The 15630-nt window shown below is 48.0% G+C and overlaps 2 protein-coding genes and 1 long non-coding RNA gene across 6 annotated transcripts in view; 2 read left to right on the top strand and 1 right to left on the bottom strand.

Moving 5' to 3' along the window:
* Positions 1–468: 468 nt before the first annotated feature.
* Positions 469–1455, bottom strand: LOC147203116 (uncharacterized). Its single transcript, XR_015101312.1, has 3 exons — positions 896–1455; positions 695–783; positions 469–610 (listed from the first exon to the last, which is right to left on the bottom strand). It is a non-coding gene; the product is annotated as an uncharacterized LOC147203116 (long non-coding RNA).
* A 4969-nt stretch (positions 1456–6424) lies between these two features.
* ttc14 (tetratricopeptide repeat domain 14) lies at positions 6425–14007 on the top strand. Its single transcript, XM_086114766.1, has 12 exons — positions 6425–6943; positions 7600–7730; positions 8456–8655; positions 9011–9095; positions 9242–9371; positions 9470–9625; positions 9770–9841; positions 9914–10033; positions 10124–10246; positions 10758–10875; positions 11856–11965; positions 12098–14007. The coding sequence occupies exons 1-12, from the start codon at positions 6810–6812 to the stop codon at positions 12987–12989; spliced, it is 2271 nt and encodes a 756-aa protein (XP_085970892.1). The 5' UTR covers positions 6425–6809; the 3' UTR covers positions 12990–14007.
* The window catches only part of fxr1 (FMR1 autosomal homolog 1), a 121700-nt gene continuing 117033 nt past the window's right edge, over positions 10964–15630 (top strand). For all 4 annotated transcript variants that reach the window (XM_086114773.1, XM_086114771.1, XM_086114770.1 and 1 more), the window contains exon 1: positions 10964–11567. The gene's annotated coding sequence lies outside the window, so the exon portion shown is untranslated. The remainder of the gene's footprint in view (positions 11568–15630) is intronic.

The following is a 15630-nucleotide window of genomic DNA, read 5'->3' as shown; positions in this document are numbered from 1 at the left end:
TAAGTTCGTCGCGTACCTGACCACGGTTTGGCTTTTAGTGTTTGGAATTGTTCTTAAATGCTTTCTGAGTGGTATGACATTAAACATTTGAGTTGACCAACGAAGTCTGACTGCTAATTGATACAAGAGTGCACCACGTGTACGCGTGTACGCTATTCACAAAAATATACGGATGAAGCTTTTTCTTTCTAGTTCAGGATAAACCCAAAATGTACTTGAACATTTACTGACTGGTGAACTTCACGATTTTGACCTTCTCCAAACTTGAATGCACATGTCCAACCATTCAATGTCTAAAACGATGACCTTGACGTTCTCGCCCCCGCCCCCCCCCCCCCCCCCCATCCTTTTTTACTCCAAGTACAACGCGGATTAAAATAAATGAATGGACAACTATTGAAACATTCATTTGGAGCAATTTCTTTAAAAACGCGGGACATTAGCTAGCATGGTTATATGGCACACCGTACCCCCAGAATCGTATGTGAACATACAACACAATCCAACGTGTTAAAAAGAAAAAGTACCAAAAGCTTTAAGGGGCAATTCTTTGCACTTGAGTAACGTTGATGCTGTAGGACGCTCCGCTCAGAAGCTGCTCTCTGAAAAACTGAATTGGAAAAACAACAAAGTCAAAATGACCCGAACAAAATATTTGTCACGCAACTCGAAGCGAGACCTCAATTTCACTTACCGCTTCGACAAATTCAACGATGTGGTCGTCGCTGATCCCATCGGTCACATCTAACTTCATCCTTAACTGGGCCAGAAACAAGGGGCGAGCTGGGTGGGATGAAGGAAGGCAAACATGGAATGCTGTGACACAAATACCGAACAGACCCTAAACCGGATACAAAATGATACCGGAAGAAGAGAACGCAAGGGAGTCACTTACCGTTGACCGAGGCGGCGTTTGTCAATATGGTTGTCGTGCGGGGCGGTGTGCTGGTTCTGGAATCGGTTGTGTGGATTGGCTTTGGCCTCGCGGTAATCGCAGGCGTGCTTGTTATTGTCGCAGGTGTTCGTGAAATGATTGCGTGGCGTTCGGTAGTCGATGTGGCGTCTGGCGTCGCCGTTGCGGTGCTTGGTCTCGCGCTCCTTGCGGATGCGGCCGTGCTTTGCGGTTTCGCGGGGGTGGGAGATGCGGACGCGGTTGTGTCTGAAGTTGCTGCCCTCAAGGATCGGTTTTCCGCGGTCGAGGGTTCCGTCGCGCTCGGCACCGGAGTCGCTGTCCATGTGGAAGTTGTGCTTTTGGACGCGGTAGCAGGCGCGGACACCAGCGCTGCGGCAGGACTCGTGGTTGCGGTTGGATCGAAGGGCGCTACGGTCGCGTTTGTCTGCGTCGCCGCAGGTGCGGTGCTTGGCGTTGTTCTATTTATCATCACGGGTGTGTTTGGCATCGTTTCCGGCGCTTGGGACATGGTTGCGTTTAGGATTTGGGCTGTGGGAGTCGGTCTTGCTGCTCTTGTGCTTGGCAACGGGCTAAATGTCCATTCGATTTGGTTTTGTGGCGTATTGGCGATGGTAGTCATAGATGCGGACGAGGTTGCGGACGTGGACGTGGCTGTGTCTGGAGTTGGGGTAGTTACAGATTTGTTTGCCGTGGTTGATGATCCTGCGGTATTTGGCACTCTCGTAGCTCTCGGCATGGTTGCGGTTGTTGTGTTTTGAGTTGTTGTGCTTCTTCCTGCCGGCGTGGCGTTTTGTGTTGCGCTAATTGCAGATTTGGTTGTGTCGAACGGATGTTGGGTTGCAGTCATCGCAGGCGCGCTTGCCATCGTCTCAGGGGTTTGTGAGAAGGTGGTACTCAAGTTGGGACGTTTGGTCGTCACCGTTGCGTTTGTTGCGGCGCTCGGGATTCTGCTGGCTGTGGATAGAGTTGGCTTTTGCGGGGCAGTGCTGATGCTAGTCTTAGATGTGGTCGTTGGTGGAGGTGAAGACATGGTTGTGTTTTGGAGTGCGTTCCCAGATGTTGCGGGACTTGCGGTTGCGTTTTGGTTTATCGCAGTCATGACTGTCGGCGTGGCGCTTCGCGTTGCATTATTTGGCGATGTGGTTGTGTTTTTCGGATTTGGGGTTGCGCCGATTGTAGGTGTGGTTGTCATTGTTTCAGGTGTTTGGGATAGGACTATATTTATGTTTTGGGTTGTGGTAGCTTTTGTCGTTAGCGTGGTGGTTAACATAATGTTAGTTGTCGTCATGCTTGGAGTAGCGTTTTGTGGCGTGGACATGGTTACGTCTGGAGTAGCTGTAGTCGTGGGTCTCTTTGCTGCCGTTGAAGATTTGGCGGCACTTGGTGCCGCAGCAGCGGTCGAAGTTGTGGTTTGAGGTACAGTAGTCTTGGACGTGAGTGCCGCTGCAGGACCTGCTAGTATGGTCGTGCTTGTTGTTGCCCGCGTGGTGCTCGGCCTTGTACTAGTTGTTAAAATGCTTGTGTAGAATGGGTTTGGGGTTTCGGGAATCACAATTGTCGTCGTTTCAGATGTTTGGGATGCGGTTGGTTCCATGCCGTGACCTCCGGTACTGAATGTGGATACGGTCGTGTTTAATGGCCTTTGGGTAGCAGGAATCATTGGCGTTCTTGTCATCATTTCAGCCGTTTGCGATGTGGTTTTAGCTAAACTCTGGCTTTTGGAACTCCTTGTTGTGTTTTGCGTTGCAGTCGTCACCGCCGTGCTGGTCGTGATTTCAGCTGTTTGAGGTGAGATTGTATTTCTGATTTGGGTTGAGGTCGTCATTGTGTGAGCCGTTGATATTTTGCTCGGCATTGGGCTCGTCGCGGATATAGTTGTTTTGCGTTGCGGTGCGCTGGTGTTGTCTATCGAGGAAGTGTTGGATGTCGTAGACGCAGGCATTCTTGCGTCTGGAGTAGTCGCAGATGTCTTTGTTGCGGTTGAAGATTCTGCAGTTTTGGGGTCCGTCGTCGCTCGAGATGGGTTTTGGGTCGCGGTTGTCGTGGACGTTATTGCAGGACTAGTAGATATGATCGCGTTTTGGGTTGTTGTAATCATGGCGGCGCTCGGTGCCGTACTGCTTGCGGGTATTGTTGCGTTGAATGGGTTTGGGGTTGCCGTGGTCACTGGAATACTTACCGTTTCAAGTTTTAATGCCGTCGTCGCATGGCCGTTGCGGTTTGAGGTTGTCGTTTTTGTTCTTGCTACTACGGTGCTTGGTATTTTGCTCGATGTGTGTACCGTTGTGTTTTGCGGCGTCGTGGTGATGGGAGCGGTATTTAGTCCTGTGCTAGCTGTCCATTTTGTTGCAGTAGTCGTATTTCGGGGCGGAGTAGTTACGGACATTGCTGCTGTCGCAGGATCCGTGGCTGTGCTTGTGTTTTGAGTTGGGATAGTCGCGTTCGTCCGTGCTGTTGTGGGTGTGGTGCTTGGACTACCGGTAGTTGTTGAAACGGTCACGTTCGGTAGGTTTGGTGTTTCAGTATTCCCAAGTATGCTTGTCGTTGTTTCAGGTGTTGGGGATACGATCGGATCTTTTTGTTGGGTTCTCGTGTTTGTCTGTGTTGCGACTGCGGTGCTTTGGGTTGTGTTCATTGTAGACAAGTTTGCGTTTAGCGGTGTCTTGGTGATTGGAGTCGTCGTTTCGGGTGTTTGGGCTATGCTTGTAGCCGTGTTCTGATGTTTGGTCGTCGTCGTTGTGTTGTGGCTTGCAGGAGTCGTCGGTGGGATCGTCGTTGCGTCGCGTATTTTGGATGCGGTGGTATTGATCAGGTACGGCGCGGTTGTCATTGTTGCGCGGGTTGTTGCCGTCGTGCTTGGCACGAAGCGAGATGTGGATCGATTTTTGTTTTGCTGCGTATTGGTGATGCTGGTCCTCGATGTGTTACTTGCAGATGTGGGCGCGGTTGTATCTGGAGTTACCGTCGTCGCGGATCCGTTTGTTGTGGTTGAACATTCGTTGCTATTTGCCACTGTAGTAGGTGTGGACATGTTTTTGGCGGTCGTGTTTCGAGGCAGGTTTGCCGTGAATGTTCTTGCTGTTGCGGGGCTTGTGGATTTGGTTGTGTTTTGAATTTCTGTCGTCATGATTGCGCTTGTTGTAGTCGTTGCGGATAGGTCCTTTTTAAATGCATTTTGGGTTGCGGTACTCACAGGCATGGTTTTCATTGACTCGAGTGTTGATGATACGGTTGTATTTGTATTTTGAGTTGCGCTCGTCACGGTTGTGTTTGTTTCTGCCGTGGTGGTGGTGGATATAGCAGTGTTTTGCGGCGTAGTGATGGTGGTCATCATAAATGTGTTAGTTGTTGCGGATGTGGTCGGTCTAATGTCTGATGTTTCTGTAGTCACGGGTGCGTTTGGCACTGTAGTAGCTGTCGATGTGGTTGTTGCGATCTGGGGTGCAGCAGTCACGGACGTCACTGCTGTTGGAAGACATGCGGATATGGTTGTGACGGTCGTGTTTGTCTGCGCTCTGGTCCTTAGCATTGTACCGGTTGAAGACATTTTTAACGCGTTTGTCGCAGGTGTTGCTGCGGTACTTGAAGTAGGTCCTGCGGAAATGGCAGCTCTTGATTTGGTTCTCGGATCCATCTCTGCGATTGTTGTTCCGTGTTGGTGGTCGGCTGTGATGTCGAGCACACTGCTCGTCGCTGTTGTGTTTGTTTGATTCGCGGGCGTGAGCCATTTCTCATCTTCTGTGGCCGCCACAGTACTGGTTCCTGGAGTCACGGTTGGCCGAGATGAATCGATCACTGCGGCAGTTTGAGACTGAATCAGTATGATGTCCCTGTGAACTATACTTATACAGCAATACATGTTTAGCCAATCGTGGTGGAAATAAACCTTGCCAAACTGTCACCATAGTGAACCTTGACAGGCCTATTACGTAACGGCTTTCACGGTCATAATTCAACGGTCAGTTAGTTCCTCTTTACACCTGAAAACGTTCCCCGCTTTCACCGTTAAATCGCCATCCAAATCTGCTTGCTGCTGCCTTCAACAAATAAAATCACTTTTTTTTTTTTTTAAGGGCAGTTGTAAGAGGTTTGCTAAGTGGTAAAGTGCCGTCAATGTTGTCATCAAACGAAATTGTGAGTGACTTCTTCATACTTTTAAATAACATCAATATCATGATCATTTCAGATGATGTTCAAAAATGAAATGTGCCCATTGCTCACAAACTGCACACAAGTGATGGATCGTGATTCAGTTCAAGTGCAAGTGTAAGCCAAGAGATCAGTTTTCACAACCATGTTCTACACCCCTGAGCCAGAAATTTGTCAAACCAAGACGTTAAAGCAAGTTACCTTGAAACGATGCATACAAACAGCCGTGCAAATATATCCAAGAAAGGATTTTACTTTTCATCTTCATGATGTCAACCGGGTTGAGTGTCTCCAGCCAGCATCGATGTTAAGTACAGTATTAGTCTCTCATTTCCAGGATGGTGTATTTGCATTTTGCTCTTTCCTTGTTGATGCTCCACCCTCAGCTTTTGAGCAAGGAATATACAGAGGGTGGTACAGCCACGAAAAATGGTGAAATATAAGATTCTTATTATACAGATGAGTTTCACTTTGGAATGACCGAACGGTACTCAAATATTTGAAGTTTCCCACAAGATTCTAATGTATTGGGATGCAACTGCATCACAAAATTATTCTGTCTCTCCATCCATTTGCTCCCACTTTTCAATCAGGTGATGAAAACAGATGTGGAACCAGGTTATTTCCCGCCAACAACTATAGTACACACATCAGTTAGCACGATCAAACTGTAACAAAATACATTCGAGAGTAAACAATCAAGAATGTTCAGCCTCAGTAGAGACCCGTGCATGCCTTGTTAATTTTTTCCCCCCAGCCACAGTGGTGTACACTTTTGTTACCCCACCACCACATCACCCAAAATAAAATGGACTGGGGAGAGGTGGTAAAAAACTTGGAATGTCCAAACAATGGAGCCTTTTCAATGGATATTAGCCAGTTGGTGTCGGTGTCAGGTAACTACTAATAAGCAGACAATGAACTGAATTTCAACAACAAAAGAACAAATTCACTTTAAGACTGCCAAACAGGTTTTGAGCATATGTGTGGTTCCACTCAGCTCCTTCTCAAATTTTCACGTTGTGAGTTGATAAACTTGAGTTTTTATAGGCATGACATTTGCTTCGTGCAAGATGTGTTTCTTGAAATGTTGTGAATATACAAGTTTGTGGGATTGGCGATATATTTTTGCCTTCTGATTCTCGTGTTTCTGAAAATACGATAATGTATTTGTTTACTTTATAAAGAAAGTAGTATGATTGTTTGATCTATAACAGCCTAGGGCCTGACTATGTTCCCAATAATAATATCCATTATTTTATTCACGATAGACACTGTCAGAGGCGAAATGAGGTTCCGCGTGTTGATTTGTTTAAAACGACCATTTATCGTGTAACACCGTGTGCGCATGCTCAGTGCCATGGCTGCGTGTGGCTCCGTTGACATTTAAGCAGAGAACACTCAGCGTTGAAGTACGTCGGGGAGAAAAAAAAGCGTTTCATTCGGGATAAATCATAGTCTTGTAAGAGCCGTTTATTATCGAACTACTGGGGTTTTTTTCCGTTTGTTTGTTTTTTTTCCTTTCGAAAATAGTGAACGAAGGCGTAATCCGTCGTTCGGTTTCATTTGCTTGCAAGTTTGCAATGCTAGTAATCGTGCTAGTTTGAGATATTGCTCAGACCAAATCAGTTCGATCGTTAGCTTCCTTCCATGCCTTTCCACAATCCCGTTTGTCTGGCGCCGATTGTGGTTACCTTGTGTATTTATTTTCCCGAGCGAAATAATGTAAGCCCTTCTTCTGCGCATAATGGACAGAGACTTGTTGAGGCAGTGTCTGACGTATCACGGAGAGTCCTTGTTCAGCACATTAAAATGTGAACAGACTGAGAATCCCGACTTTCAAGCCGTGGTGGCTGACCTGTGTAAGGCTCCGTATGAGGGGTAAGCCTTCCTATCTTCCTTCCTTCGTTATCTCCAAACACGATCTTGTTTGAAATGTTGCCTACTCGGCATCCTTCGCAGCCATAAAAACAGATTCTCCCATCTGCGGCCCCTTCTCAAGGTTTCTAATTTTTCCCCAGATGGATTTTTTTTGAGGGGGGGGGGGGTTGTTTTACCTTGCCCTCCTGTGGGCTAAGATCAGGGGATATTGTTAATATTTGTCAACTGTGGGCATGTGAAGCCCTTTGAGATTTTTGGGCTATATAAATAAATTTGACTTGACATTTCTCACATCACGTCTGTCCTGTCAAGCTTACTTTTTGTGCCTGCTGCCTCACACCTCTTCACCCCCCCCCCCCCCCCCCCCACTCTGAAATCTGATGTTCAACGACCTTGAATGTACATGACTATGGGCCAGCCATGGTGGCTTTTGTTCAGTACAGTAATTCAAAATGACAGCCAAAGCCAATCCAAATGAAGAGGGAATCATGGGACTGCTTTAAATGTAGTTCTATTTCCCCCCTCATGATGTGTATCATTGCCTCTAGTTGCCACAAGATGGCAGCAAAGCACTTTTATTTTGTCAGGAAAGGCTGTGGTGTGATTTTTCAGCTTCAACTCTGAAAATGACATCATACATTTGTGCTCCTTGACAGAAATGGCGAAGAGCAGAGCAGCCCCCTTGTGGAGCAGTTCATTGCTCGGAAGGCTGACATTCTTTTCAGTCCATCGTGGAAGACTGCAACTCCGAAAGAAGAAGAACAACCCCGACAGGAGGAAGCCGCAGGTTGTCCACGCTTAACGCTTTGTCCGGATCCAACGAATGAAATCCCTGCATTCGAACCTTATTTTTATTCATCTTAAAATGGGACGGTAACTTGATGCATAAAATGGCAGACTTTGTTTTACCTTTGTTAAATTGCCACGATGAGCTCGGTTAAAATAAATCCAAAGCATTATTCATTATTATCAGGCGTACGATTCCACACAATCTTTTGTGCGAGGCTTATTGTCTACCAAATGAACCCATAGGAAATGATCTCAAGTGAATCAGTTCGTTCAGGTTCAAACACTTGCCAACAGGAAACCCGTCAGTGGACAGACAGTGTTTGAAGTTACATTTCAACATCCCTAACTGCCACATAACTGTGAAGACAGCGGTTTAGCAAAATCAAAATAGAGTAAAACTGCTCTCCGTTTGAAGACACCTGATGGCGTTGCAAAGACGTTTGTGAGCATTTCAGGTCATTTTTGAAGCCAGCACGTAGCCGTTGTCCTTTTGGCTCTATGCTAATAGCATTAGCATCTTCTTGCTGTAGTTGTTTCGACAACTGCTATTAAGTTCAATTTATTGCTTGTATTGCGCTGAGCAGCCAGATGCAACTCCTAGTTTTAAAAAAAAATGTTTTTAAATCTGATCAGAGCTTATCCCGAGTGACGGTTTGATGTCATCATTCGCTCAGACCTAAAAAGTCATCGAAGCGATTGTAATGCTCGTAATGTTCTTTCCAGAGGCTTATGCTGTCATGCCCCCCCTGGAGTTATTCATGGAGGTGCCTTTTGAGGAGAGAAGGGCCATGCTTTACCGGGATTTAGAACGAGGAGACATCGTGGTGGGGAGGATCAACAACGTTCGCGAATATGGCTTCTTTCTTACGCTCATTTGCATGGCGGGCGGGCTGAATAGAGACATCGAAGACTTGGAGTTATCGGTAAGATCACCTTTCCGCCCGTGCCATCACACCCAAGAACCAATCGCTGTCAAACGTTGAAAAATGGATGGCATGGCCGCAAATGGCTCCCCGGGCCGTAGTTTGGACACCGGCGGTTTAGAAACCCGAGCTACAGCCAAATGCATTTGGGCTGTCTTATTCTCCTCAAAATGGCATTAAAAGATGCAATTGAGAGAATTCGGGGAGGGCCTCCTGTCAATCGGCGGAATGAGTGCGGTCTCGTCAGTCGATCGTGGAAACCTCAAATGCCGATCCGTCGTCACCGCTCCGTGTTCGGTGTGCCCACTTCACATTTGTCTTTTTAACCGAATTCTGATTTCTTTTGTCATCCCAGGCTCTTTGTCACATTAAAGAAATTCCCTCAGCTGGCAGCCATGACGATCCTTTGTCCTACTACCAGATTGGGGACTTCATCAGAGGTGACAAAATCTTCATTCCGTTGATTTGAACGCCAATTTTGGAAAATGGTGGACGTAGCATTCATGTCTCATTTGAGCCATAAAAACACCATTTTCAGTCCATGTTGTTTTAATGCCAACATATTTCTTTTTGTTTGTTTTTGTAGCCGTTGTGAAAGATATCGACCGCTACCAGGAAAAAATAACCGTCTCCCTTCTGCAAGCATCCATTTCTGGCAGATCAGACTGCATCCAACTCGGAGTCGTGACCAGGGAGGAGCTGCCCGTACAGTACGAGTGAGGACACCGAATAGCGCTTCAAAATAAACAAAAATGCCATCCGGCGTGGACGAACACACTTTGCTAATCGCGGCGCGTCTCACGTGGCGTCCCAGTCGTAGTGTTTGCGCAGCCAGCGACTTCAGCAAGACGTACGAGCGCATACTGAGGGGTTGCCACGGCTACCACAACCCTTGCGTGGTGGACTACCTGCTGGAGAACATCGGCGTCAGTGACGTCCATCCTCCGTCCATGATGCGAGGGCTCCAAAGGTAAACGTGGTGGCCACTGCCGTTACTCACCCGTTGCACGTCTACGATATGATTTGGGGAGACGCCGGGCTAGCTGACGGCGCCAAAATACGACCGCTGCGATGCTAGCTGCAATGTCGTGCTCATCCGTCACTCGTCTTCCAGTCAACTGTTTGCGAAAGAAGATTTTGCGTCCGTCATCCGGAAGAAGCAGTCGGCATCCTGGGCCTTGAAATGGTAAAAGTGGGGGCGGTTTTGACTTGGTTGTGTTTTTTGCAAGACATCAATGACACATCACCCCCCCCACAGTGTTAAGGCAGGTGTGGGCCACTTCAAGCAGGGTCGCCATGTGGAAGCCATGAATGAGTACAACAAAGCTTTGGACATCGACACCAATAACGTGGAAGCGCTGGTCGCGCGCGGCGCTCTGTGAGTTGCGTGGGGGCAAAAATACATTTGACGCTGGAAAGATCGTTATTGTTGATTACAATTGGATCGGATTGGGTGTTCTGTCCTCAGGTATGCAAATAAAGGCGTGATCCTGAAGGCGATATCGGACTTCGAATTGGCCCTGGCGACGTGCCCGGATCACCGCAATGCAAAGAAGTACCTCTGCCAAACGCTGGTTGAGAGAGGAAAACAGTAAGTTGCGCAGTTGGGGCTGCTCCGCGAAATACCAAACGCATTTGTGTGACGAGCGTGGCCGTGCCGAACACGTTGCAGTCTACCTTCCCTGCGCAGCCTCCTCTTTTCCACTTTCGAAAATGTTCTTACTCCCGCCTCCTAGTCCAGCGTGTCCTAGTTGAGCCCACCGATGGTCATCTGCTTTTGAGTTGCAAAGTGGTGTAGTCGCCTTAGGGAGAGAAAACAAAAAGTGTTTTTGATCAAATGCTACAATTTCAAATGCAGAGAAGAGCCACTCCATATCTCCAGTCCCGGCAGGGACCGTCGGAGCACAATGCATCTGTACGTACGTCCTCGACACCGAGATCCGTTAGTCGTAGCGCAGAAATCGGCAAATAGGCGCGTTTTTTCGGAGATGGCTGAGGATCGCTTTCAAACGATTTTCGTATGGGCGAATTAGCACCAAGGGACTCTTTTCTCGTTGGCGCCACTCAAACCTACCTTGACGCGACTCGATTCTCCCGCGTAGACTCGAGGAACAAGAGAAGCTCGTGACAGCAGAAGGAGTGTACAGGCGAGCGCTTTCTCTGGATGACGCAAACCCCGAGGCTCAGGAGGCCTTGACAAAAATCACCGAGACCATACAGGTGGGTGGGCCTCAACACGCGAGCACGTTCCGGCGCGCTCGCTCGATCGCGAAGTCCTCTCGCCTTGTATCGCGCATGCTGAAGGGGGGCTGACGTCCAGAGCCGCGGTTTGAAAGACAAAAAAAAAAAAAAAGAAAATCGGATCCGAGATGGCAAAGTAGCAATCGCAACACACATTCGTTCGTTGTTAGCGCTCTACCGGGTGGTGGTTTTTTGTTTTGTTTTTTTTAACAACAAAGTGCCTCGATGTCAAAGCAAAAATGTTCAGCTCAAACAAATGTGAGCGGTTCAAAAAGGTTTTATTCTTACTGCAAGAATTTTATCATGTCGCTCTTAAATTCTGATGGATTTATTTCTGCCAAGTGGCCTCCGCTCACACCTCGTGTCAGTACTTTTGGCAGTCCTGACACAGGAGCGTTTTGTCATCCGGGAGCATTCGCGAGGCCGCTTGTTCTTTTTTTTTCCCAGCAGATGTTTTTCCTCTTCGGAGGTTCATTTCGTCCGTGTGGTTTGTAATACTGATGAGATTTTTATTTTTGTTTTGTTTGCGTGTGTGTGTGTGCGCATCTGTTTGCGGCCCTGGTACTTGCCCTTCTGACTGGCACGGCCTTTGTCACGCGGGGGGGAATCGACTGTGGAAAATGACGACTCCTCCGCTACCCGTTCCGACCCTCGCCCGTGATCCACCAACGGTAACCTTGTCACCTTTCTGTCTCTGCTCAAAACTCGGTCGGACAATCTGCCCCTCCCCCATTTCTTGGATGCCGCCGCCATTTCAATGGTCAACACATCACTGTAACTCCGCCCCTGTAAAAAACAATTCGCGTGTTGTTCGCGTTGCGCCGTACTTTTACTCGTCCTCCGCCGAACGACCGCCTTCCATCTACGGCTTCGCTGTCCCGTGCGATGCGCCGCCGCTGATTTTAAAATTTCTCACTCGTTGACCGTGCCTTGAATTGTCTCGCCCGGCCTGCGTAAAGAATTCCATTCGCCTGCGGGAAGAAGCGCTGGCGAAGGAAGAGGAAGAGAAAGCCAAAAGCAGTCAGAGCAGTGCTGAGAAATTGCGTAAGCTCTTAAAAGAGGAGAAGAGGTGAGTTATTTCCGCACCTTGGGGAAAAAAAAAAAAGGAAGACCTCATTAGGCATACGGCCACTGAAGAGAACTAAGCATCGCGTGAGTATTGAACCCAATCAGAGGTCCCCGGCGTCTTTCTTTTGGTCAGGATAAAAAGAAAGCGGAAGAGGTCAACCTCTTCCTCGTCATCCGCATCCTCCAGGAAATCCTCCACCTCGTCGTCGTCCTCACGCAGGAGAGCCAAAAGAAAGAAAAAGAAAAAGAGGAAGTCGGCGCGAGGAAGCAAGCGCCGCGGCAGCAGGCGCAGCAGTGACGAGGGAAAGCGTGGCAGAAAGAGGAAGGAAGACGAGGAGGACGAGTGGTACCCGGCACCTCCCGTTACCTCCGCCACCTTTCTCGACCAAAAGACGTGGGAGGCCTTCGGGGCCGCCGATGAGGAGGAGGAGGAGGGAGAGCCCAGCGCCAAGCCCAAAGATGCCAACGGCCCGAGGATCTGTCTGTATTCTTTGTCGCCGTCCTCAGACGACGACGTCTGCGAGTGGCCGTCGCACCCTGCGAGGGAAACCAAGGAGAGCCCGGAAAGGAGCAGGCAAAGTAGGAGCGCAAGTTCAGGCAGAGAAGACGGCAGGACGAGGAGCAGCGAAAGAGGGACGGGCGATCAACGGAGGGCCGCTGAGCCCCAAAGAAGTTGCTTAGACGAGAGGAAGCGCAGAGTTTCCTGCTCCTCGGCCGATTCGGCGTATTCCAGAAAATTAGGGCCAGGGAAAGATTTTTCCGGCCGCAATTTTTCCCTTTGCAGCGGCGAAGATCAAACGCCGTCGGAGAGCGACATCGCGCAAGGAAAAGCTGCGAAACGGCAACCCGCTTGGAGCCAGTCGGACGAAGCCCGAGTCCGAGCGGAGCAGGAGGAAGAGATCTCGCTCCCGGAAGGAAGGTCCAAAGAAGACCTTCCGGCAAACCTCTTGGACATCTTTCAGCAGATTGCCAAGTTTCAGAAAGAGAAAGGCATCGAAGCCAAAAAGTCAACAAATTCCATTTGAAAACGGCGGCGGAAAGAAAGTATCGTTCAAAGACGCCAAACCTGAACGCGTGAAAGCCGCCGACACGCGTTGCGCGAGTTGCCGCCGACGCGCCCTTAAACCATCCGATTGGTGAATCTCTCAAAGAAAAACTATCCGGGCGGTTCTCCGAAAGTAGGATCCAGCAGAATGTTCAAACAATTTGAGAGTCAAATTACTTTTTTATGGTAAATCAAATGAGATGATGGAATTTTGTTTTCACACTCGTTCTTCGATGTTTTCCTGGCGCGTGATTCCGCATCGTTTCGCTGCGCGCATTTCAGATTTTGCGAAGCGAACAGCCAATAAGTTGCCGTGTCCACGTGATCCTCAAACGGAACGACACGTAACATGACATCCATTAATCACCATTCAGAGGCGCGAGTTTTTCCGACAAAATACGTTCGTATGAAGGTGGTCGAGTGTAAAAAAAAACCAAAACTTTTTAGTATTTTGTAACTTGAGTGTCGGTGCTCTGGTACCGAGCGCTCCGAGATCAAACAACGGACATTCAACAGTCTGCGAACAAAGGCCAGAGTTGTCCTATCTTTCTTTATTTATAGTCCAGGACAGGAAGGTGCGATTTAAAACAAACCATTCTGACTTGCTTTTGAACAAGTTTCGTTGTTGTGCTCTCATGTCACATTCCTGGAGCATACTTTTGAGAAGCGCCCAGATAGGAGCTTATTGCATGTGGCTTTTGAAAGAACGGGAAGACTTTTTGTTTGTTTTTGTCCACGTTTGCTCATACGACTGGCTGGCAACCAGTCCGGGGTGTTCCAAAGTCAGCTGGGATAGACGGCAAATCTTGTGGAGCGTATTGATGGCCTTACGTAGTGCATTGCGCCTACGCGTCAACCGACGTCTCGAGATGTTCGTTCTCCCATTCGTTTTGCTCTTTGCTTTTTGGGCATCTTGATTAACCCCCCCCCCCCCCCCCAAAAGAAAACCAATGTAGTGAAATAACGGACAGTTTCAATAAAGTCTTACTTGAATCGTGTGAGTTTTGCGTCGGCGTTCCATTTCGGTGTTCATTTGCAGTCTTTCTACGGCCACGATGGTGCAAGAGTGGCGAAAACCCGAGTCACGGCGCAACTTCTTTGAAGACGTTTCGAGCGACTCGCAAGAGCTCGAAAACGTTGCTTGAATTTTTGAAGTCGCCTTGTGGCTCGGCATGTGTGGCGGACGGCCTTTTCAAGCAGGATTTCGACGGCGAACAGCCATGCAAGCGCGAGCGTTTGAAGTCCCAAGTGGCGACCAAATGCACTCTGCGTGTACGTGCGGCGTCCCTCCCGCGATTAGCTGACCTCAAGCAAATGACATCACCTCGGAACTTTTTTTTAAATCCCTTTATACAGCCACGCACTTAACGACTTGTGTATTTCCACCGATAAAATGCAAGGGAACTGGCCGCTTCCCTCCAATCGTTACTTTCTGTTGTTTCAGCTATCGAATGGTCGTATTCTGAGAATCAAGGACAGATTTTCCAGTCAGGCGTGTTTCTGCTTTCCAACGCAGCGGTATTTTCGGGCGGACTATTGAGCACTTCTCGGACCACTTGGTAAACATTCTCACGCTTCGAACACACCATCGACGTATGAGTAAAACGTATTTGTCAACTGTTAGCACGAGATAGCACAGACAGTAGTGCTGACGTTTGACGCCATGCTAATAGGTTTCTTTCCTTGTCTATTTCCTCTGCGTATCCTTGCTGCGGTATATTAAAATTATTTCTCAAACTTTTATTTTAATTTTTTTTCACATGATCTCGTTTGAGTCCCCCCCAAATTGGCTTGCTTGGCTTACTGGCCGCCTTAAGCCACTTGGTGTCACATATTTGATTCAATAATCAAACACACGCAACCGACGCGGGTGTGTGTGTGTGTGTGTGGCCAGCCGTGTATCACCCTTGGCAAAAGTAGCTTACTTCAGGCTTAGCTGCCAAACCGTGGATCATTACTGGGCCCATCATCAGAAATGCAGCACAGCGGTTCTATGCGATATCTCGCCGGGGCAGATTAACTGCCGAGTCTAATACCGAACGCTCACTCTTGTGATTGTTGCTGCTGTCACATACTGTACTGTACGTCTGTCCTTTTTTAAAATCTTTTTAAAGTGCCAACTATACAGTAGATAATCGGAGTTACTGTCGGGTTGTTAACGGACAACTCCGCCTCGGTCCAATAGTGAGGAGGCATCAAGGGCATACGGGTGTGCATCTCTTCTCTTGTCCACTGGAGGGCAGTGCAACATAATGCCACAGCTCCAGTAACTTACTCAATGGGGGGGTTTGGGTTCAGGTTTCCTTCCACACAGACATCAAGCATGCTTTGCTTAAATTTCTTCAAATGTTAAATGTGTTATATAATTTTTTTTAAGTTGGAAATTATGCTGAACTCCCCCCCTCTTTTTTTTGGATATGCGGGGTATGATACTATGATATAATTGATTGAAAATATTTCAAATGTAACGATTCTGTTCGAGTCAGTAAGGTACGGCTGTTGCTTTTTGTTGCTTACCAATATGCAACAACATGTAAAAAAAGCTCTCCACAGCTACAATTAGGAGACTGCTAGACAAGAAGAACGTTGAAGAAATATAGAAAATAGCAAAACCAATTTTG

This window comes from Hippocampus guttulatus, chromosome 7 (genome assembly GCF_054856545.1).
Source record: "Hippocampus guttulatus isolate MCC_2025c chromosome 7, RoL_Hgut_1.0, whole genome shotgun sequence".
NCBI classification, from domain to species: Eukaryota; Metazoa; Chordata; class Actinopteri; order Syngnathiformes; family Syngnathidae; genus Hippocampus; species Hippocampus guttulatus.
Note: the sequence above shows the minus strand (reverse complement) of the source record. Positions and strands in the feature narration are given on the sequence as shown.

Bases quoted from the DNA above. Each gene is read 5' to 3' on its own strand.
- ttc14 (XM_086114766.1), top strand. From the start codon at position 6,810: ATGGACAGAGACTTGTTGAGGCAGTGTCTGACGTATCACGGAGAGTCC. The intron at 6,944-7,599 runs GTAAGCCTTCCT...GCTCCTTGACAG, and splicing joins TGTAAGGCTCCGTATGAGGG to AAATGGCGAAGAGCAGAGCA. The intron at 9,626-9,769 runs GTAAACGTGGTG...CTCGTCTTCCAG, and splicing joins ATGATGCGAGGGCTCCAAAG to TCAACTGTTTGCGAAAGAAG.